Below are 23,265 nucleotides of genomic sequence, written 5' to 3' on the forward strand. Positions count from 1 at the left end.
TATGTTCTGGTATTATTGGACCTCGGATCAATTTGTGTAATTATATTTTTCTATTGTTGACTATAAGTGACCATTAAAGCATTGATAACAGTTGAGTTGAAGCAAGAGGTCTATATTCTAGAGAAATCACTCTAACCTAGGTTCACACTGTAATGCGTTGAGGGAAACTCGCGATCCGTGCACATTTCCCGAACCACATTCAAATCGCACTGCCCTTGCGTTCTACAGTGTCAAACTCAGGTTGCAAATGCAGTGCATATGCCTGCACCGGATCCCATGGTACAAAATGACCATGCAATCTGATTGGTTCCAAAATTGGTGCAATGAGGTGCAATTTAAGCCCATTCAAAATTAAACGCATTTGAATTAAACAGAAGTGTGGTGCGGTTCCTGTACAATTCATATGCGGTTCATAGTGTGAACCAGGGCTAATGCCGCTACACACGACCGGACTTTCGGCAGAAAAGGTCAGACGGAATCATTTCTTTGTGTGTGGGCTTCATCTGACTTTTTTTTTTCAAAAAATCTGACGGACCTAGAAATAGAACATGTTTTAAATCTTTTTGACGGAATCAATTCCTGTCGGGAAAACCGTTCATCTGTATGCTATTCCGACGGACCAAAAACAAGGGGAGCTATTGGCTACTGGGTATTTAACTTCCTTTTTCTAGTCCTGTCGTACGTCAATGTGTTCTTAACTAACGGACTTTGGTGTGATCGTGTGTAGGCAAGTCTGTTTCAGCGGAACTCCATCGGAAAGACCATCAGAGTCGTGTGTATGCAGCATAAGGGCAAATATGCATATGTTACGTTAGAGATCTATTCCACTTGCTTTACCCTGTTTCAAAAAAATTTAATAATTTGCATCATTCTTTGGAATGCACCCCATCCTATTGTTGATTGTAGAAGTATTTGAACATGCCTGAGCTCATTCCTGCTTTAGAGCAGCTCAGGGAGGAATTTGTCAACCAAGCTGTAACCATGTAGTAAATAAATCACACAATCTTCCACTACTCCAGTTTAGCGCTGCCTTGCTGTGTGACATAAACAATTAATGTCCTCCATTGCATTCACATTTATGCATGCAAGGTGCTCTATAACGCATGTGCCTTTGTTTTTACTGTACATGCGCATTGCAGTGCCGTTAAGAATAACTGTTAACTCACATATATAACTCGTTATAGACCAGTGGTCTTCAAACTTTCTGAGCAAAGGACCAATTTACTGCCCTTCAAGCTTTGGGGGGGGGGGGAGGCAAACTGTGTCCAGTGGGAGTAGAAAATGCCTTGGCATCAATGCCTGATCATTGGTGGAATAGTGCTCCAAGGAATAGATAAAGGCACACAAAGGGCCACATATGGCTTGCGGCCACAATTTGGTTACCACTGTTGTAGAGCGTTGTGGTAAAATGCATTCATGTGCAAGAAAAAAAAAAAGTTTCGGTACCTTACAGCACTTTTTCAAATAAATCACCAAACTAATGCCTAGTACACACGGGCCGAATGTCAGGCATCGGCCGGTTCAATAAAAATCCATCCAAGATTCTGCCCGTGTGTATGTCAGCCGGTCTGACAGAAGTTGGCCTAGCATACTGGAAAACCAGTAGCCAACCCCTGTCCCCCCATCAGAACAGCTCAGTGGGGGAGATCGCGGTACTAACATTCAATCGTTAGTACAGCGGCTCCGAATGGAGCTGTCAGTTTTTTGTTTTTTTTCAACCCAATGGGTTGAATGAAACACAAAATATTAGTGTGTACCAGGGTTAAAACGGAGATGGTGGTGATCTATCAGGGATAAAAGGGACAAAAATAAGGAAAAGTATTATCTTTTACTGAAAATGAAAGGATGGAATTACAGATTTTTACATATCACAAATGTAATTGCTTTTAGAGAGATGGCTGTGGATTGACGACACTCCGACGGAGTACGTGAATTGGGGTGAGGGGGAACCGGTTGAACAATTTTCTCTGGACTGTGTGTCGATCCATGCAAAAAAAGGGACCTGGAACACTGGTCACTGCGGCTACCCCAAAGGATACATATGTAAAACTCCGAAAGGTAAGTCATAATTTCCTCCTGTCTGTGTGTGCTGTGTGTCAGCTTACATACATGAAGAGCCAAAAATGGCTTTTAAATTGGAACAAAGCCACAAAAATAAAAAATAAAAAGTGGGATGGAGCTCTGCAAGAAGTGAAATTCCCCACAGACATTGTTCACTTCCCCAGCATCTGATAAACTCTGCCTCTCCACAAATCAATGGGGTTAAAGGCACTACAGGGTACAGGGTCAAAGAAATAAAAGAGAAATTATACTTTGATTTCCAAGAGCCTGTTTGTCAAAAAAGTCACCTATTTGTTGTTTCGCCGGCTGCTGCAGGTATTCCAAGTTTATTTGTGTGAGGACTACTTAAGGCGGTAGTAATAGTAAACCCGCTGACATTTTTTATTTTTTTTCATACCTGTAAGGGAAAAGGCATAATGAGCTAGTATGCACCGCATACTAGGTCATTATAAAATACTTACCTTAGAACGAGACCCCGAAATCTCGCCCGATACACACCGAGGGAGCTGATTGGCGTGTCTTCCAGATATCGTGGCTCCAGCGCTGAAAGTGTCCCTTTATGTCAAAAGGGATTTTAGACCAGCTAGAAAACAGCGATAATAAATTAGAATCACTTGCAGAATTGAGCGATAGCGATTTGTGGGGAGATCCTTCATCAAACACTAAATCTAATGACAGTGACAATTCTGCAACTGAGCAAATTTCAGTGTTTTTGGATTTGATTACATTATTGAATCATTTTTATTATTATTTGTTATAATTATTTATAGTTATTTATTATATTATAAACATTATCATACCCGGGATGTCTACTAGACTCTGGTTTGGACGGATTTAAGTGAATTATTCCTAAGAATTGTAGGCCTACAATATAAAATGCCAAATTTCCATGCAAAATAATTGTATCGCTTTCAGCACCTAAAATCAGAAATAATCATACCGCCAGGGAGGTTAACTGATGAATTTTGGATGATTTCATAACAACATGAAGAGCTTATTGAGTGATTTTTACTGAAAGATGGGAAATATCCGTTTTAATGCTGCTCATCTCCATGAACCATACAGTGGTGTCTTTCCAATATGTCAGTACGATACCACAACATGATGATAGCAGCAACAAACATACAATAAAAGGAGCCCATAACCCCCATCATACTGCCACAGACTACAGAGGTGTGAGCTGCAGGTTATTTTAATTTTTTTAAGTCCTTTAGATCAGTGATGCTCAACCTCAGTCCTCAACAAGTGCCATGTTTTCAGATTTCCTTTACTTTGCACAGCTGCTTTAAATCAATATCAATGACATGGTACATTGCCTCCTAACTCCCATAGCGACCCACAGTACCCTTTAACCGCTCACATGGCTCCCAGAGGGCCCTTAGCCCCCAGCCTTTTACTCAGGGCCCCCTCTTCCCAGCCCCCTTTAGTGCACTAGGCTTGCCGCAAAGCCTCCAGCCCTCTGTAGTGCCCCCTACCTCCAGGGTAACATAGTGCACTCCAGTCACTGTCAGTCAACCACGGGGCTACTGCAAAGCTCCTAGCTTCCTGGACAGACCCCCAGCCCCTTCCAGACATCCCATCCCCCACAGGTTCCCCAAGGTCCCGCCCAAATTCTTATCACAGGACCTGCTACAGAGTCCCTTACCCCCCTCCGGAAACCCCTAAACCTTCTTTATTATGTGACTATAAACTTTTTTTATTTTTTTTATTGTTGGGATACGGAAGGTTTTGACTGAATTTGCTGGGCCCTAATCTCAATAAGGTTGAGAACCATTGCTGGGTCATCCTATTATACTGTATATGTGACACATCAATCATGCGTGGCCAAGCAAACCAAACCCTTGTGCAAATTACTATGCATCCCTAATGCATATAAAAGTCCTTTGTGGGTTAAAGTGTAGTTCTACATACTCATATTTATCGGCATATAACACGCACAGGCGTATAACACACACCTTCATTTTAAGAGGTAAGTTTCAGGGAAATTTTTTTAATTTGAGATAAAGAACTTTGAAGCAAAATAAGGGTCACAGTCCATCAATGCAGCCTGATCAGTGCCCATCTGCAGCCTCACAAGTGCCTATCAATGCAGCCTGCACAGTGCCCATCAGCAGCCTCTCCATTGCCCATCTGCAGCCTCACCATTGCCAATGAATGCAGCCTGCACATTGTCCATCTGTAGTCTTACCATTGTCAATGAATGCAGCCTGCACATTGCCTATCTGCAGTCTTACCATTGCCAATTAATGTAGCCAGCACATCACCCATCTGCAGCCTCACCATTGCCAATGAATGCAGCCTGCACATTGCCCATTACTGCAGCCTCACCATTGCAAATGATTTCAGCCTGCACATCCCTGCTCATCTGCAGTCTCACCAGTGCCTGATTACACATTGCTGTGATCTCCTGTGTACCCGGCGATCAGTCACACACAGTCCCGCTCCCTGTGATAGGCAGAAAAGTGATCTAATCCTGGGCCAAGAGGCGGGATTGTGTGTGACTGATCGCCGGGTACATAGAAGATCGCCACCTTGTGTAATCTGTCAGTGCCCACCCCCTCCTTCCACTCAGAGACAGCAGGAATCGGCGTGATTTTCAGGGGGAAAAAAAGTGAGTGTTATACGCCAATAAACATGGTAATTTAATTACAAATGTGGTTTGCTATGGAATGTAAGCTCCAAAGAAAAAGTTGTAGCTCTAGTTCATTAAAATTAGAAATAAAAAATTATATTAGCACTGATAATCTTGACTATCATATGACAATAGTGCTTGAATGTGGATTAACATACCATTTGTTTTTTTATGAATATTTGGTTTACAATATCTAAAAATATTTTTCTGTAATTTATCTTTGCAGTTCCAGAGCCTACAGAAAGCCCCAATCCAGGTACATGGAAATATATACTCACTCAGCATACTGAATCCACATAAAGCTAAACTTGTGGATAAACAAATATTATCCAGATATAAGAGTCATGTGTATTCTTCCTTCAATCTTGGAGTGCTTTGTGTACAGTATTTCTTCCAGATCTGTGCAGTAATCCAGTGTGAAACTTTGGCACTATGCAGGAGCTTCCTGTAATAAAGACCGGTCACTGCTGCTCTTCCCTTGTGCAGGGTGACTGGTCTTGTCCCCGCCCCCTCCTGTAGTTTTCTGTAAGCAGCCTTTAATGGGTGGAGCCTGCTGGGTCTCCCACTCTGCTCTCTGCACAGGCTATGTACAGCACAGTGATTATGTCACTGCCATTGTTACAAAGAAATATCCAGCTGAGCAATAGCATTTGTGCAGACAAAGTGAATTTTTTTAACATTTATGGCTATTGAGGGATATAATAAAAGGGAGTTTTTTGTGCCCGGAGCACATTCAGGACAGGTTTGCTTTAACCTCTCTTATTCCTAGTAGCGTATGCTCACCTTTTCTTCATTCCCAGATCAGAAGTGCGCGATTCCAGCTCTAGAGGATTTTATGACAGGCAGAGTCTGTTTCACTAAATATTATACACTGTATTATCAAAAGTATTGGGACACCTGCCTTTACACACACATGAGCTTTTACTCCATAGGGTTCAATATTGAGTTGGCCCACCCTTTGCAGCTATAACAGCTTCAACTCTTCTGGGAAGGCTGTCCACAAGGGTTAGGAGTGTGTCTATGGGAATGTTTGATCATTCTTCCAGAAGCGCATTTGTGAGTTCAGGCACTGATGTTGGACGAGACCGCTTGGCTCGCAGTCAACACTCTAATTCATCTCAAAGGTGTTCTATCAGGTTGAGGTCAGGACTCTGTGCAGGCCAGTGAAGTTCCTCCACCCCAAACTTGCTCATCCATGCCTTTATGGACCTTGCTTTGTGCACTGGTCCAAATCATTTGGTGGGGGGGGGGGGGGGGGGGGTTATGGTGTGGTGTTGTTTTTTAGGGTTTGGGCTTGGCCTCTTGGTTTTAGTGAAGGGAACTTTTAAAGTGTCAGCATACAAACACATTTTGGACAACTTCATGCTTCCAACTTTGTGGGAACAGTTTGGGTATGGCCCAATCCTGCTCAAACATGACTGCACACCAGTGCACTAACAAGGTCCATAAAGACACGAAGGAGCGTGTTTGGAGTGGAGGAACACTTTTAGGAGGAATTAGAGTGGAGACTATGAGCCAGGCTTTCTCATTCAACATCAGTGCCTGACTTTACAAATGCACTTCTGGAAGAATGGTCAAACATTGCCATAGACATACTCCTAAACCTTGTGAACAGCCTTTCCAAAAGAGTTAAAGCTGTTATAGCTGCAAAGGGTGGGCCAACTCAATGTTGAACCCTTCAGACTAAGACTGGGATGCCAATAAAGTTCATGTGCGTCCCAATACTTTTGGCAATATAGAATATCTTACGTAATTGTCTCTACATTAAAGTAATCCTAAAATTTGTGAATAAGAACTGTAGTGGGGTGAAGTTTCTCTAGACTGTTTACGTCACATGCACACTCGGTGTGTAGCTAGTGGGTGGCCAATTCTGGCATATTCATGCGGGTGGAAGGCACAGGTGCACCATCTACCCCACTTCCAGCAGCCTATAAAAGTCTATCAAAGACTGAAAATGACTGTGGTTGAACGGGGCTGGGTGTGCTCAGTACAGCATCCAGCCACATCTAGCCACAACAGCTTTCAGCCTCTCATAGACTTTTACAGGCTGCTGGCAGAGGAGGTGGATGGTGTGTCGGTGCCCTCCACTCACACGAAAATGCCAGAATCTCAGGAACAAAGCCAAACATCCAGTGTCCATGAGTTCTTATACAATCTGAATGCCAGTGTCCATGAGTTCTTATACAATCTGAATGCCAGTGTCCATGAGTTCTTATACAATCTGAATGCCAGTGTCCATGAGTTCTTATACAATCTGAAAAGTCAAACTGTTAAATTCCTATTATTTGTTAAAAGCCCTACCAACAAAGCAAGCAACACTAATATTGGTCAACTCAAGAGGTCATATGACATTTTGAGGATTCCTAGTAAAGTAGAACCTTTTTTTTCTGGGAAAGAAGTAATGGAATCTCCATCACAATGGGGAGAGAGGAACTATTTCCCCCCACTTTCTGTCGTATCACTGGGTTAGGCAACAGGGAAGTGATGACCTAAGGTTTGGACCAAATCTATTTTAAGCTGTCACTTGATAGCAGGTGGCAGCCCCAATTGGCTGTTAGGGATACTGGTGTCATTATTGATCTACTATGGCAACATGGCCATATTTTGTCAAAGAAATCATCCAAATGTGCCCTGTTGCTGTACGTGGATAATGACTTCAGCCATTATCCCCATTCTTTTGCTACACACAACTGCAGAGCAGGAAAATCCTCAGCCACAGCTGATTGGGCTGGTGGCCCCCTATCATGACAGCTTCTCCATGGGTTCAGTCCAAACTTTAGCTCATCGCTACTCTCTAACAGGTACATAGACAGCAAGAAATAAAACATTATTTAATTTAAGTTGAGCGTCTACCACCACGATACCAATATTCATTCCACCTGCAGTCTTGTGAAGGAGAACTCAACTTTATATCCTATTGTTCATTTAGTGAACACAATATATTTGTTACAAAATGTTAACACAACTTGAAAACAACATAGTGCAAACTGGAATTGTTCTTTAACACCACTGTACTACTTTGTAACATTATTCCTTTATTCTGCCTTCACTTACAGGGAAGCACGTAGATGAACCGAACCAGCCAACACACGGTATCGCTGGAGGCGTGGCTATACTTGTCATAATAGTCGTTGCTGGAGCAGCCATTGCAGTCTACTTAGTGTATAGGAAGAAGAATAATAGGGCACCTCCCCCGGGAAACAGCTTTGACAACTCATTATACTTCAGCAGCAGTCCTGGTGCCACAATCCAGGACACCAATATACTTGTCAATAACATGGAACAATTATAACACAATATTTCCTACTGCCATGAACCTAAATAATAATTCCTGGATGTTGAGACTCTAAATATCAGAGTTTCATTCATTATTCAACGTCTTACTGTGGAGCTGAACTCTATCTTTTGTCTTCCTTCGACTCTATGGATATGGAATGAACCCACTGGTACATTTTTTTTTTTCGTGGGTACCAGTAAGCTGAATGATGTGTTGGTTTATTTCTCAGGGAAATTCCTAGCATGACTTTCTCAAAATAGAATGGGTCATTTCTTAAGACCAAAACAATGGTGTCATATTGGCAGATAGAGTCCTCAATTATTTATTTACTTACAGAGGATTCTACCATTTTTAATGGCACCTCAAATGTGACAAGCAAAGCACACAATTATAGGCATGACAAACATGGAAGAACATGCGACCAAATAACGCACAAAGTTCACATAAATACTTGAGCTTCTTTACTGCACTTGTTGCGTGTAGGGCAGCCCATTGAAATGAATAAGCATGACCAGGGCTTTTTTTCTCAGACAATAGGTGCAAGAACTCCCCTTTTCCGAGTCACCCCTTTTCCCCACCCCTACCCACCTCCGAGCGCCTCCAGTAACAATAGACTTCCGGAAACATCAACAGATCTCCGCACAGCCAGCATTAATTGACTCTCTGGCAGCCATCAACAATAGACCCCTCCCCCAATAGTAGATCTCTTTCAGCAACAACTGACCCCCCAGCAACATAAAACCCACCCCTAGCAACAATAGGTCCCCCACCAGGAACAATAGACCTCCTCAGCAACAATAGATCCCCTTCAGCTAGAATAGATCCCCCAGCAGTGAGCATCAATACCCTGCAGCACACCCCAGCACCCCTTGTCATTACATACAGGCAGTCCTGGAGGTAATGCTGGAACTGCACTCCCCCCGCGTTCCCACTGAAAAAAAGCCCTGGGCATGCTACATACGGGGATATTTACGAAAGGCAAATCCACTTTGAACTACAAGTGCAAAGTGTAAGTGCAAAGTGTAAGTGCACTTGTAGTTCAAAGTGCATTTGAAATTGCAGTGAAAGTGCACTTGGAAGTGCAGTCGCTGTAGATCCAAGGGGGACATGCAAGGAAAATAAAAAAAAAAAACAGCAGTTTAACTTGCACATGATTTGATGATAAAATCAGCAGAGCTTCCCCTGATTTCAGATCTACCCCTCAGATTTACAGCAACTGCACTTCCAAGTGCACTTTCACAGTGCAATTTCAAGTACACTTTGCACTTGTAGTGCAAAGTGGATTTGCGTTTCGTAAATAACCCCCATAGTGTGAATGGGGGATATTTTAGCTTTGTACTGACAGTCGGGCTGAACTGGGGATTTAGTAGAGTCACTATAGAAATTAATTTCTGGGTTAAAATCTATTTATACATTAACAGACATTTTTGTACACTTTTAAATGAAGGAGCTGTGAAAATTTCCAGGTTGCACACTCCTGAGTTGAAGTAAAATTGTAAAGGGTCTGTGAAGGTTCTCATTCATCCAGGTCATGGTAGTAGTTAGTCACATTCAACTGGCTTGGTTCTATAATGTTGAAGATGTTTTACCAGACATCTAAATGGCTTCCTCAGCTGAGGAAGTCACCTGGATGGTTAGCAGAATGTCTTCAACGTTAGAGAACAAGAAGAGCAAAAAGCAAGTGAGTTCATCTAATCTAGGTACGAATTAAATAATTAGGGTACTTCACACATGAGGCCAGAGGGACAGTAAAAGTAAATGGTTGTTCAGATGGCCACCCATCTAAACAAGAACATGGAGCTGGTCAGGGCTGTAGACAAGCCGTGGTCGTGGCAAAAAAATTCAACCTCAAGTGCTTCCTCCGAACGCAACCTATTCAAGTTAATAGGGCTGCGGCACAACCACCCTGGGTTGTGGCAGTTTGGTCTTTTAAGGGTTAAAACAGTTGGTGAGAAGGCAATGCCCCCTAAACGCCTGTCAACTTCCTTAAAAGAAAAGGAGCCCATAACCCCTGATACTGCCACACCGCAGAGGTATTGGCTTCTGTTTGCTTTATTCAGTAATGAGTCTTTTGGAGCAACGGTGCTCAGTGCAGGCAAGCGCTCTGCATTTCTGACCTGTGTTTGGTGTGTCATTAACCTAAAAGAAAAATTCATACTTACCCAGGTGGATGCAGCATCGGTCCAATGCAGCATCTGTCCCCCGGCGCCTCTACACTAAGAACCAATCAATCGAACACCGCCCATCACTCAGTTCTCACAGCTCCCTGAGCAGAGAGCTGGTGACTGTCAGTCACAGCTCTCTGTTCTGCTCCCTCCTCGCTTACTGAAGCACTGGGCTGTGGAGGGGGCAAGAGTGGCCGGCTCAGGCTCCCAGCAGCTCGCTGAGAGGCTAAGCCCCGGGTGTCGGTCCAGGAATCTAGACGGATCCCAACTCCATGGTCGTGATGACACCAAGCCTGGACAGACTTCTGTGATGTCAGCAGAGAGCAGACTTCAGCCCGTTGTCTGCTGAAAATGGGTCAAAGGAGTGCAAAACAATCTGCACTCCTGTGATCCATGTGAGAAGTATAGCCAAACGAGCTTTGGCTGTAATTCTCCTTTAACATTGACACCTGCTACAGATTGCAACTGCAGTATATTCTGATCTTGATAATTATGCTCTTTTTTTCTATAGAAACAGATGTAATAAGCTTATTTAAGTAAACTGTATATGTTATGGTATATTAACTCAATGGAGGTTATTTACGAAAAGGCAAATCCACTTTGCACTACAAGTGCAAACTACAAGTGCAAAGTGCACATGGAAGTGCAGTTGCTGTAGATCCGAGGGGGAAATGCAAGGAAAATAAAAAACAGCATTTTAGCTTGCACATGATTAGATGATAAAATCAGCAGAGCTTTCCCTCATTTCAAATCTACCCCTCAGATTTACAGCCACTGCACTTCCAAGTGCATTTTCAAATGCACTTTGCAATTGTAGTTTGCATTTGTAGTGCAAAGCGCATTTGCATTTCATAAATAACCCCCAATGCCTTATTTTATTTTATTGTAATTTACTCAAAAAAATGTTCAGTTCAAAACCAAATATCTTGTTCATTTTTCTTTTTACAAAATGGGCAGTTTACTGTTCAAAGACTTGTTTTATTATGAGTTGTTAATTTTCTTGTGTTCTATCAGCATCTCAAAAATCGAATTTTGCAGCTCTTAAGAAACACCTCACTGGAATTCTACCTGTATTGCCAACTTAGTTCTAAAGGTATTTCAGCAATAACCTTCATGAACTGAGCCTAATTTGGTATTTTATCCAGGAGGCGGTGGCAATGGATCACCAGTAGGCTCATGTGAGATGAGATTTAGAAATTCAATGACATATGGCCAACATATTTGACAGCGCTGTAATATGGGAATCTATAGCCCTGTGTAAGCTACTACAACTCTACTGAATTGTAGCTTACACAGGATCTTCCTTTCAGTCCAAGCAACTGAATGAAGTACAGGAGGATGGGATGATGGAGAGAAAGGAAGGTCGACATATTATATGTCTCTAGAGGTCAGCCTACTGTATTCTGTATGCTTACAGAATGTTTCAAATGTTGGACAAAATATGTCAGAATTTCTCCTAGCCCCAACACTAATGAAATCATTAGGTAGACTTATCAATGACGGTCCCATATAGGAAGCACAACTAAGAAGTCTCTTGCATGTAAAAGCTCTTTGAGGTTTGCTCAGTTTTTTTCAAGACCCAGTCAGCCTGAGAGATGTTGTTGGATGAGTAAACCTATTTCATATTTGTTTAAACTTGTTACCTTGTTATCGTTCATTATACTGTTGTAAATAAAGAAATGTCATGAAACCTTTGCCTCTTGAAGTGACATTATCAAATACTTTGATGTGAATAATAGAAACCAGTATGAAGTATTGAAGAAGTGCTACAATTAGACATTTCTAAGGTGTTCCATTGCTGGAGTAAATTAGGTAAATCTATGTACTGAGTAATTGTTGGTTGTTTTTCCTGTTTTTAGGATGCATCTTTTGTAAATGGATTCGGTTTATGCTCAGTCCATCATAAAAAAAAAATGGGTTGCTATCAAATGCACAAGGGATAACTAACCAACCAATAGTTGTTTACATATGTAATTTCTGATTTGATAAAAAAACGTTCACTGTATTGTTGCCATAAGAACAAAGGGGAGGCTAATCACACAAGGGTTTTTCAAAAAGTTTCCAAGCTTTTTTAAAATCTATTAAATAGAAAGAAGTGTGAAAACTTTTTGAAGACCCCGCGTATGAACCACTTGTTATTGAACAGAAAGACCACATAAAAGCTAGGGTTGAGTAAAGTAGCATATAGACCTCTGCTGCCCAACCTGACCCTCATTTTCCTTTATTAGGTCTGCAGTATCATATACAGCATTTCATATATTGAACATTGTGTGATATAGACAGATGTTTAACGTTTAATCTGTGTGAAGGGTGTATTCCAACATGCTCATTGGGCAAATCCAGGTAAAAAATAGAACCATAAACTTAGAAGACATAGGCCTCATTTTAATCTTGGTATATGAATCACTGAATTGTGTACAGGAACATGCCCATGTGACCACATATATCTATCAGCTTGTGATATCAAAATATGCATCTAAAATAAGTCTTGTTAAAGTATATTTAAAGCCAAAACCTTTTCATTATTTATTTTGGTTAGAGGAGGGAATAGTACAAAAACCTAGTTTTTTTGCCATCTGTCACATTCAAGAAATTTCCCTGCCCCTTCTGTTCTGTAGAGCAGACAGGAAGTGAGGGGCATGATATAGTTTGTAAGGGGGTAGGATGATGTGGTTGTCATCTCGCCCTCCATGTTTCCCTCCTCATGGGGCACCAAGCAAGGGTCACATGAGAGTCCTATCCCCAGGGTGGGTTCTTCTGGCCTATGCTAGGCACTTGTAACAGGATAACTTGAGTACACATGTGGTACCTTTTATTCTTATGCCATTTCCATCAATGTCCTGGGACAAGGCTGAGGCTCCTGTGGGGGAATCCTCAATCTTAAGGCGGGCCTCTACTCTTGGAGATGGACGTACACCACGTACACTTGCATTAATACTGTTCCCCAGTTAAAATATACACCTGTATCTACCCTTTATTGCCTGTGTTCTATAATAAAGGCATCTACAGGAGTTAGTTGGTGTTGTGTGCCTCCAGCACAGCACAGTATACACTGTATCTACCCTTTAATTGCTGGTGTTCTATAATAAAGGCATCTGCAGGAGTTAGTGGGTGTTGTGTGCCCCCAGCACAGCACACTATATACCTGTATCTGCCCTTTATTGCTGGTGTTCTATAATAAAGGCATCTGCAGGAGTTAGTGGGTGTTGTGTGCCTCCAACACAGCACAATATACACCTGTATCTGCCCTTTATTGCTGGTGTTCTATAATAAAGGCATCTGCAGGAGTTAGTGGGTGTTTTGTGCCTCCAGCACAATATACACTACCCAATTGCTGGTTTTCCCATCTCCCTGCAGGCCATTACCATGTCTAGAAGGCCAACAAGGAGAAGCAGACAGGCACAAGCCAATAAAAGAGGGCAAGCAGGCTCTGTGTCTAGAGACAACAGTGCTGGTCGTGGACGCGGTGCATCGTCATCAGCACGTAGCCATGGGACACGCTTGTCCTTATTTTCGGCAGCTGGACGTGTTGAGCCGCATCATGCCCAAGACTTGATAGAGTGGATGACCAAGCCCTCTTTATCCTCCTCATCCTCTCTCACCCAGGCTCAAGGTACTAGCAAAGCAGCTGCCATCGCATCCTCTTCCCTCATCTCAATGGCATCATCAGTGACTCCTTCCCTAGATCCACCACGTCCTCCTGAGGAGTCCCCCAAACTCTTTGAGAACTGTGTTGGGTACATGCTCCAGGAGGATGTCCAGTGTTTTGTAGGCTCTGATGATGATACTCAGCTAGAGGAAGGCAGTAGCGTGAGCACAGAGAGAGGGGATGCTCAAGAAGGACAGCAATATAGCAGTCATGTTCCACAAGCTGCAGCATACTGCCAGGTTTGCTCCAGTGATGAAGAGGTAGGGGATGGTGAGGGCACTGACTCCACGTGGGTGCCTGGAGAGAGGAGGAGGAGGCACATCTCCAACGAAGCAGTATGCCCTCCGGGAGCCAGATTATGGGCAGCACACCGACTGAAACACACCACAGAGCTCCACTTGTGCAGGGCGCTGCCTCTGCGCGTTATTCTAAAAGTTCTTTGGTGTGGGTCTTTTTTGAGATGAGTGCATCAGATCGCACCGCTGCTATTTGCAACATATGTCTCAAGCGTATCTCGCGTGGCCAAAACATCAGCCGCTTGGGCACCACATGCTTGACCAGACATATGTTGACCTGCCATGCAGCTTGTTGGCAAGCTTACCTCAAAGACCCACACCAAAGAAAAAAGCGGACCTCTCCTTGCTCCTCACCAGCTGGGATCTCCAACCCCACTAGACCTTCAGTTCTCTCTGAAACCTGCACTGAGAGGAATGAAGGTGTAGAATTAGGTGTGTCACAGCCAAGTACTTGCGGGCACTCTGCTAGCAGTACACCCACGACCGATTGTAGCAGGAAAATTTCCCTGCCCCAGCTGCTGGACCGTAGAAAGAAGTTCACTTCCAGCCATCCACATGCCCAGTAGTTGAATGCTAGCTTGGCTAAATTGCTAGCACTTCAACTGCTACCTTTTCAGTTGGTAGACTCGGCCCCCTTCTGTGAGTTTGTGCAATGTGCGGTTCCTCAGTGGCAGGTCCCCAAACGCCACTTTTTCTTGGAAGGCGATCCCGGCTCTCTACCGGCATGTGGAAGGCAATGTCCTTGCCTCGCTGGACAGGGCGGTCAGCAGTAAGGGGCATATTACCGCTGACTCCTGGTCCAGCAGGCATGGACAGGGACGTTACCTGTCTTTTACGGCCCATTGGGTCACTCTTCTGGTAGCTGGGAAGGATGCAGGACAAGGTGCAGTAGTGTTGGAGGTTGTTCCGCCACCATGCCTCCAAAATGCTACTATTGGTTGTGACACACCTCTCTCCTCCACCCCCTCCTCTTCTTCTTTCTACATGGCCTCTTCCTGTGCTCTCTTCTCGGAACCAGCGGTGCTCCGTAGGCGTTCCAGGGGCTACGCAAGTACCCAGGCAAAACGATGCCATGCCGTGCTTGTGCTGGTTTGTTTGGGGGACAGGAGCCACACTGGGGCAGATATTTTGTCAGCTCTGCAGGGGCAGGCTGAGAGGTGGTTGACACCACGCCAGCTTAAGCCACGATTGGTGGTTTGCGACAATGTCACCAGGCTCCTTTCCGCCCTCCGACAAGGACAACTGACCCATGTGCCCTGTGTGGCTCACGTCCTTAACCTGGTGGTGCAGCGGTTCTTGGGCAGGTACCCAGGCTTACAGGATGTCATGAAGCAGGCCAGGAAAGTCTGTGTGCATTTCCACAGATCATTTAATGCCTGTGCTCGGCTGGCTGAGCTCCAAAAGGAGTTGAACCTGCCCAAAAACCGCCTTATATGTGACATGCCCCCCAGGGTGAACTCAACGTTGACCATGCTGCAGAGGCTGCACATGCAGCAGAGGGCCATCAATGAGTACCTGCGTGACTACGGCACCAGAACAGGGTCAGGGGACCTCACTTTTTTCTCACCACGCCAGTGGGGCATGATCAGGGATGCATGCACTGTAGTACGCAGCGTATGCTCCAACGGGTGGACAAGAGGTACAGTGTCACTGATGCATGCACTGTCACTGTTCACCATCCTTGTGGCCTCCTCAAACAGTGACAGTGCATGCATCAGTGACACTGTACCTCTTGTCCACCTGTTGAAGCATACGCTGCGTGGAATAATGGACAGGGCACTTGAGGCAGAACAGAGGCAGGAAGAGGAGGACGTCCTTGCCTCTCAAGGCCCCCTTTATCCGGACAGTGTTCCTGCTGTCCCACCCATCACACAGGAAGAGGAGGAGGAGGAGGAGGAGGAGGATGATGATTGTGTCAGCATAGAGGTGGAGCCTGGCACTGAGCATCAGCAGCAGAAGTCTTGTAGGGATGATTTACAGTCCCAAGAAACCCATGGACTTGTACATAGCTGGGAGGAGGTGGCTGCGGATCAAGTTGTCCTTAGTGACCCAGAGGACTCCGGACCGAATGCCTCAGCTAATCTATGGTGCATGGCCTCCCTGATCCTGCAAAGCCTGTGGAAGGACCCTTGTATTCTTCGGATCAAGGAGAGGGACCATTACTGGCTGGCCACTCTCCTTGATCCACAGTACAAGTGTAAGGTTGCTGACCTTATCTTGTCATCGCAGAGGGAGCAGAGGATGAGACATCTCTGGGAGGCCTTGAGAAAGGTCTGTGCAACGCGTTCCCAGAGACTGGGAGGTTACAAACTCCTGGTCCTGGACAAAGTGTTGCTGAGGCATCAGTCAGAAAGAGCGATGGAGAAGGTGGCCGTCTGACCGATGCGTTCAGACAATTTTTTAGTCGCAGCCCCAAGGTATGATCGGTTCCAGAAACCATTGCCAGTGTCTGATTTACATGGTGCAGGAATACCTAGGGGCAAGGTCAGACTTGGACACCTTTTCCACTGAAAATCCTCTGGTTACTGGGTCTTAAGGATGAATCACTGGCCAGAGCTTGCACAGTATGCAATTGAGCTACTGCCCTGTCCTGCATCCAGCGTTCTTTCGGAACGCACCTTCAGTGCTTCTGGGGGCTTTGTAACCAATCACAGGGTGCACCTGTCCACCGTCTCGGTTGATCGACTGACCTTCATGAAGATGAATCAGTCTTGGATCACCACAAGCTACCAAGCACCTGAAGCTGATGCAACCGAATACTTTTTTTTTGAAATATCACATCCCTTCAAGACTGCCTATGCTGATGCTGAGTGACTGTCCTGTTATGTTGACTGTCTATACTCTTCCTCCTCCGCTGATATCTTGGAAGAACATTTTTGGTTCTGGGTGATGCCACCAGCCCAATTTTTCAGCCCCTGTTTAACAGGGGCTTGTAATTACAATTTTTGATGCAATGCTTTGCAGCAGTGTTCATTCCTGCACTTCAAATAGAGTATATGGGAGAGGTTACAGTGTCGTGGCACCAGCACCAGTGCCACCAGCCCAATTTTTCAGCCCCTGTTTAACAGGGATGTGTAATTACAATTTTTGATGCAATGCTTTGCAGCAGGGCTCATTCCTGCACTACAAATAGAGTATATAGGAGAGGCTGCAGTGTCGTGGCACGAGCACCAGTGCCACCAGCCCAATTTTTCAGCCTCTGTTTAACAGGGGCATGTAATTACAATTTTTAATGCAATGCTTTGCAGCAGGGCTCATTCCTGCAGTGAGTTTAATCACTAGCTATTACTATTAGGTCCACAAAGGTCCTTTTAAGGACTGGTATAGGTGTACAGTATATAGGGTTCAGTGCACTGCTGTGCTGGTGATTGCAGCAGCCTGTCTTTTGTCAGTGCAGGGAGGGACAGGACACTGTTTACAGCAGGAACAGTCAGTTTAATCACTAGCTATTACTATTAGTTCCACATAGGTCCCTTTAAGGACTGATATAGGTGTACAGTATATATAGTTGTACACGTATAATATAAATTAATAAGAATGCGGCGCTACCTAAAAGTACTAAAACTTATAAATGAATAATAATCCCAAAATCAATATAAATCAAATAATATCGACTAAATGAAACATGGATATAATAAGAAATGAATCCATATAGATAATCCAAATAAAGATACGTGTGCACGCAATAAATGTGCAACAATTAGTGAATAAAAGTCTGTGAAAAATTATCAATCCAGTGATTAAATAGAAATAATTTGCATAAGTAATCCAAATATAAACAAGCGTATAAAAAATATATATATATATATATAAAAATGTATAAAAATATATAAAGTGAAAAATCCGTGAAAAAACAAATGTAGTGACTATTTAGATAATCAATATACACACGTGATTGTCCATAAATAAAGTGCACTGATGACTGATGAATTGCAAAAAATATACAAATAAAGTTCATGCAAAAAAGTGTGAAGAATCAATTCCCAAGAGTGGCAAATCACTGCAAACTTCAGTGCTTAATGGGTGCACCAACTATTTTCCCCAGCCTCTCACCTCCAATAGCTGGTAAACAGGCACTGTGTAAAAGGATAACTGCTGGCTTCTTAATCTTTCAGTCACACTGCTCCACCGCTGTTTGTATTTCACTGTAAGGTTATATATTATATGCCCTCCTAATAGCTCCAGGAAATCCAAGCCATATAAAGTGGAAAAACACAGAGGGCTTTCATGTGTAGTATCTTCGCTTTTTTATTGAAATAAACAGGTAAAATCCACACTTACATTCACAAATACAGCAGAGTGTGCAGCAATCGCGGACTTCCGGTTTCGGCCGTAAACCGGAAGTGATAGGTCCGACACCAAATTCCTTCCCTTTTTTTATGACATATTAGGTGGAGCGCACTAGTTTACTCTTTACACGTATAATATACTTTCTTCCAAATATAGAAATATTATACTTGAATGCTGCCCTATTCTGCAGCAGTCCTTTATCAGTGTAGGGACTGAGGTACAGTCTGCAAATCACTAGCTACTAGGTTCACAAAGGTCCTTTTAAGGACTGGTATAGGTGTACAATATAACTACTACTGCTACTACTACTACTGTACTGTGTACAATATAACTACCAACTACTGCCATATAAACTGGTGGACTCGGAGGCCTTTCGAAAATTTGTGGCCATTGGAACACCACAATGGAAGGTCTCTATTTCTCACAGAAGGGCATCCCAGAGCTATATGGCCATGTTCAGCGGCAAGTGAATGTATCTCTGGCACACAGTGTCGGTGCCAAGATACATCTGACCACAGTGGTCTAGCAAACACGGGCAGGGAAGGTATATCACTTTTACTGCCCACTGGGTGAACCTTCTGACAGCCGTCAAGCATGTAACCCGTGGCACCCGTGTAGATTTGGTTTTACCGCCACGGATTGCATGCAGGCCTGCCTCTTCTTCTCCTCCTCCTCCTACTCCATCCTCCTCCCTCTCCCCCTGGGCTGACTCCTCCTTTTCTGCTGCTAGCGTCTCTTCCGCTGTGCTGCCCAAGCTCCCCAGAACCTATTCAACATGCCAGGTGAGACGCTGCCATGCCGTGCTGCATCTGTTGTGCCTGGAAGCCACTGGCCCGGCACTCCTTTCAGCTTTGCGTTCACAGGCAGATCAGTGGCTAACACCGCTCAATTTGACAGTTGGTAAAGTGGTGTGTGACAACGGTGCCAATCTGCTTAGCGTATTGAAACAGGGCAAAATTCCGCCTTAAACTTGGTCATGCAGCGATTCGTTGTCAAATACCCTGGGGTCCAGGACATCTTGCGGCAGGCAAGGAAAATCTCGGCCCATTTCAGAAGATCTTACACGGCCATGGCTCGCCTTACTGACATTCAGCGGCGACACAATCTGCCGGTCAGACATTTTATTTGCGATTGCCCGACGTGATGGAACTCAACCTTCTATATGCTTGATAGGCTGCTCCAGCTCCAGCAGAAACGTGCAGTTAACGTCTACCTGTATGAACTCTGCGGCAGAACAGGCTCTGAGGAGCTGGGTTTTTTTTCACCGCGCCAGTGGCTGCTCATGCGCAACACATGCAGACTTCTGCGGCCATTTGATGAGATCACCAAACTGGTCAGTTGCAGCCATGGCGCCATCAGTGACATGGTACCTTATGCCTTCTTTATGGAGCGTGCATTGCGTTGTGTCATTGATCAAGCCGTGGAGGAGCAGGAGTAGGAAGATGAGGAAGTCGCAATGCTGGATGAATTCCCGGGGGGGGGGGGGGGCTACTCTATCTGAGACAAGTCAACAACAGGAGTCTGAAGAGGAGTCAGAGGAGGATGGTGCCGGGGCGGATGAGGAGGAGCAAGAAGAGCATGCTTTAAACCTTTCTGGGATCCCTGTTGTTTGTTCGTGGATGGGGAGAGGAGAACAAGGACGACATTATCCTGGATGATGAGCAGGAGCCTGGCCACCACACCGCTTCCAGTTTAGTGCAAATGGGACCCCCGTATAAAAAGCATAAGGGTCAAGGACAAGTACTGCGTGGCAACGTACTTAGACCCCCGGTACAAACACAAATTGGCGGAAATGTTACCACCGTCACAGAGGGCTGTCAGAATGGAGCACTTCCAGGCCTTGCTTTAAGAACAAGTACTGAGTGGCAACGTACTTAGACCCCCGGTACAAACACAAAATGGCGGAAATGTTACCACCGTCACAGAGGGCTATCAGAATGGAGCACTTCCAGGCCTTACTTCGAGAAATGCTGCATTCTGCTTTTGCGTGCACTGGCAGAGGAGCAATTCCCACTCCCAGAGAAAGAGTTGCAGGTACCAATCCAAACGCGCCTGCAAGAAGAGGGCGGTTTAAAGATGTGTTGGTGACTTCTGACATGAGGTCATTCTTTCAGCCGACCCATCGACAGGTCTCATCCGGATCCAGCATCAGGGAACGCCTAGACCGACAGGTGTCCGACTACATCGGGTTAACGGCAGATGTGGAGGCTCTGAGGAGTGATGAACCCCTGGACTACTGGGTGGGCAGGCTTGACCTCTGGCCAGAGCTTGCCCAATTTGCAAACTGTTGGCTTGCCCCTCGTCCAGTGTGCGTTCAGCGCAGCAGGGGGGATCGTGACCGATAAGCTCACTCGCCTAGCTCACAACAGTGTTGACTACCTCACATTTCTAAAAATTAATGAGGCATGGATCTCGGAGGAATTCAACACATGTGACCAGTAGACCATGTATATCTCTATAAACAATTTTTCTAATCGAGCACATAGACCTTTTTTCTACATTTGTCTCACTTCCTTGTACAAAAAAAGCACACCCTACTATATGCCCGTACCGTCCTGTTTGAAGAGGTTGATTGGTGTCATATTTTTGGGGCCCAGCAGCGAGTTGCTGGTATCAGTGCTGCTGTCAGTGCTCTCTATCTCGGTGCTGGTGTCAGTGCTCTCTATCACGGTGCTGGTGTAGTGTCAGTGCTCTCTATCTCGGTGCTGGTGTGGTCTCAGTGCTCTCTATCTCGGTGCTGGTGTGGTCTCAGTGCTCTCTATCACGGTGCTAGTGTCAGTGCTCTCTATCACGGTGCTGGTGTGGTGTCAGTGCTCTCTATCTCAGTGCTGGTGTGGTCTCATTGCTATCTATCATGGTGCTGCTGTCAGTGCTCTATATCACGGTGCTGGTGTCAGTGCACTCTATCACGGTGCTGGTGTCAGTGCACTCTATCACGATGCTGGTGTCAGTACTCTATATCACGGTGCTGGTGTCAGTGCACTCTATCTCAGTGCTGGTGTCAGTGCTCTCTATTACGGTGCTGGTCTCAGTGCTCTATATCACGGTGCTGGTGTCAGTGATCTATATCATGGTGCTGGGGTCAGTGCTCTATATCATGGTGCTGGTGTCAGTGCACTCTATCACGGTGCTGGTGTCAGTGCTCTATATCACGGTGCTGGTGTCAGTGCTCTATATCACGGTGCTGGTGTCAGTGCTGTCTCTCTATCAGGATGCTGGTGTCAGTGCACTCTATCACGGTGCTGGTGTCAGTGCTCTATATCACGGTGCTGGTGATCATCTCCTGCACAATCTTCATAGCATAGACTGACCTTTCCTCTCCTCCATTGTCTTCATGCACTCCTGAGTCCTGAATTGTCAAAATTTCCCAGATAAAAAAAGAATGCTTGTAGTTGTCGATCCCAGATTCACTTCATACATGTGTTATGTCAGTGGCCATGTGGTGGGACTATGTGTGCACAGCTAGTAATTATTTTGTGGCTGAAAATATGACCTGTAGGTTTTTAAAGTTCGCCTGCCATTGAAGTCAATGGGGCCCGCTGCAAACTTTGTGGTTCGCAAACTTTCGGCCGCGTTCGCGGTTCGCATTCGTGAAACGTCCCATCGGAAGTTCGTCCATCTCTAATCACTAGCTAGCTAATTAGCTATTACTATTAGGTCCACAAAAGTCCTTTTAAGGACTGGTATAGGTGTACAGTATATAGGGTTGTAATACACTTATAATATACTTTCTTTCAAATATAGAAAGTATATTATGGTGCACTGCTGTGCTGCTGAGTGCTGACTGATTCTGCAGCTGTCTTTTATCAGTGTAGGGAGGGACACTTTGGTGTTTGGAGCAGGGACAGTCTGCAAATCACTAGCTACTAGGTCCACAAAGGTCCTTTTAAGGACTGGTATAGGTGTACAGTATATAGGGTTGTACACGTATAATATACTTTCTTTCAAATATAAAAAGCATATTATACTTCACTGCTGTGCTGCTGAGCTGAGTGCTGACCGATTCTGCAGCTGTCTTTTATCAGATCTTATTTTAGACCACAGCATCAGCCACTTGCTCCTTGATGATGCCCAGCCATTACTGGGTTCAGATGTTGGTTCTGAGGTTGAGGATGACAGGAACATGAGCCTAGAGAGAGGGAGGAACACTGGTAGACAAATTGGCATTCATATTCCCCAAGCTGCAGCGCATTGCCAAGTTGTCTCCAGTGGTAATAATGAATATGGAGCAGAAGGAGATGATGATGATGAGGTCACTGATGCGACTTGGGTGCCAGATAGAGATATATCTTGCACTTGCTGTAGCTGGCTATGACTAAGTTCCCAGCTTTTCTCTGGGAGGGTGTCTGGGCTATCCTTGGGTCCATAACCTGTTAAAAATTCTGCATATAGCCCTACAGAACTGACAGTCCACATGGGCTTTGCTGATTAACTGCAGACATGAAACTAGAACTTTTTTTCAGTAAGAAGACATAGAGTATAGTCATAAATGCAGCTTAAAACTTGTACAAAAATACATGGACAATGTATTCCAACAGTAATGCTTTAGGCACTGTATGCAAAAGTTAAATAATTCTCTGTAAAATGTTCATCTTAATCAGATTATCATGCCCCAACCAAGTGAGGGTAAAAGGGGGACAGATGCAGCATTGGATCAATTCTGCAATGACCTAGGTGAGTATGAATGTTTGTTTTTTTCTAAGTTTATACTTCTTTTTTAAATTCCTGTGTGGTGTCCATAATGGGGCTGTCTTGTATTAACAACTTATGGACATGGCAGAGGTTTTATTTTTTTCCATAAGGCTTGCACCAGTAGTCGGTCACAATTCTTTCCATATTTATAGAACCTATGTACATAGTAACAAAGCTTATTCATAGCTAGAATTGGGCGAACG

General features: G+C 44.5%; 1 protein-coding gene across 1 annotated transcript in view; it reads left to right on the forward strand.

The window, feature by feature from the left end:
• LOC143996084 (macrophage mannose receptor 1-like) overlaps positions 1-11,825 on the forward strand; it is a 214,390-nt gene extending 202,565 nt beyond the window's left edge. The window contains exons 28-30 of the mRNA XM_077490909.1: positions 1,891-2,058; positions 4,920-4,949; positions 7,750-11,825. Coding sequence (XP_077347035.1) covers positions 1,891-2,058; positions 4,920-4,949; positions 7,750-7,985 — 434 coding nt within the window. The 3' untranslated portion in view covers positions 7,986-11,825. The remainder of the gene's footprint in view (positions 1-1,890; positions 2,059-4,919; positions 4,950-7,749) is intronic.
• The last annotated feature ends 11,440 nt before the right edge of the window (positions 11,826-23,265 follow it).

This window comes from Lithobates pipiens, unplaced genomic scaffold (genome assembly GCF_037356315.1).
Source record: "Lithobates pipiens isolate NorthernLeopardFrog02 unplaced genomic scaffold, aLitPip1_a1.2 Scaffold_19, whole genome shotgun sequence".
NCBI lineage: Eukaryota > Metazoa > Chordata > Amphibia > Anura > Ranidae > Lithobates > Lithobates pipiens.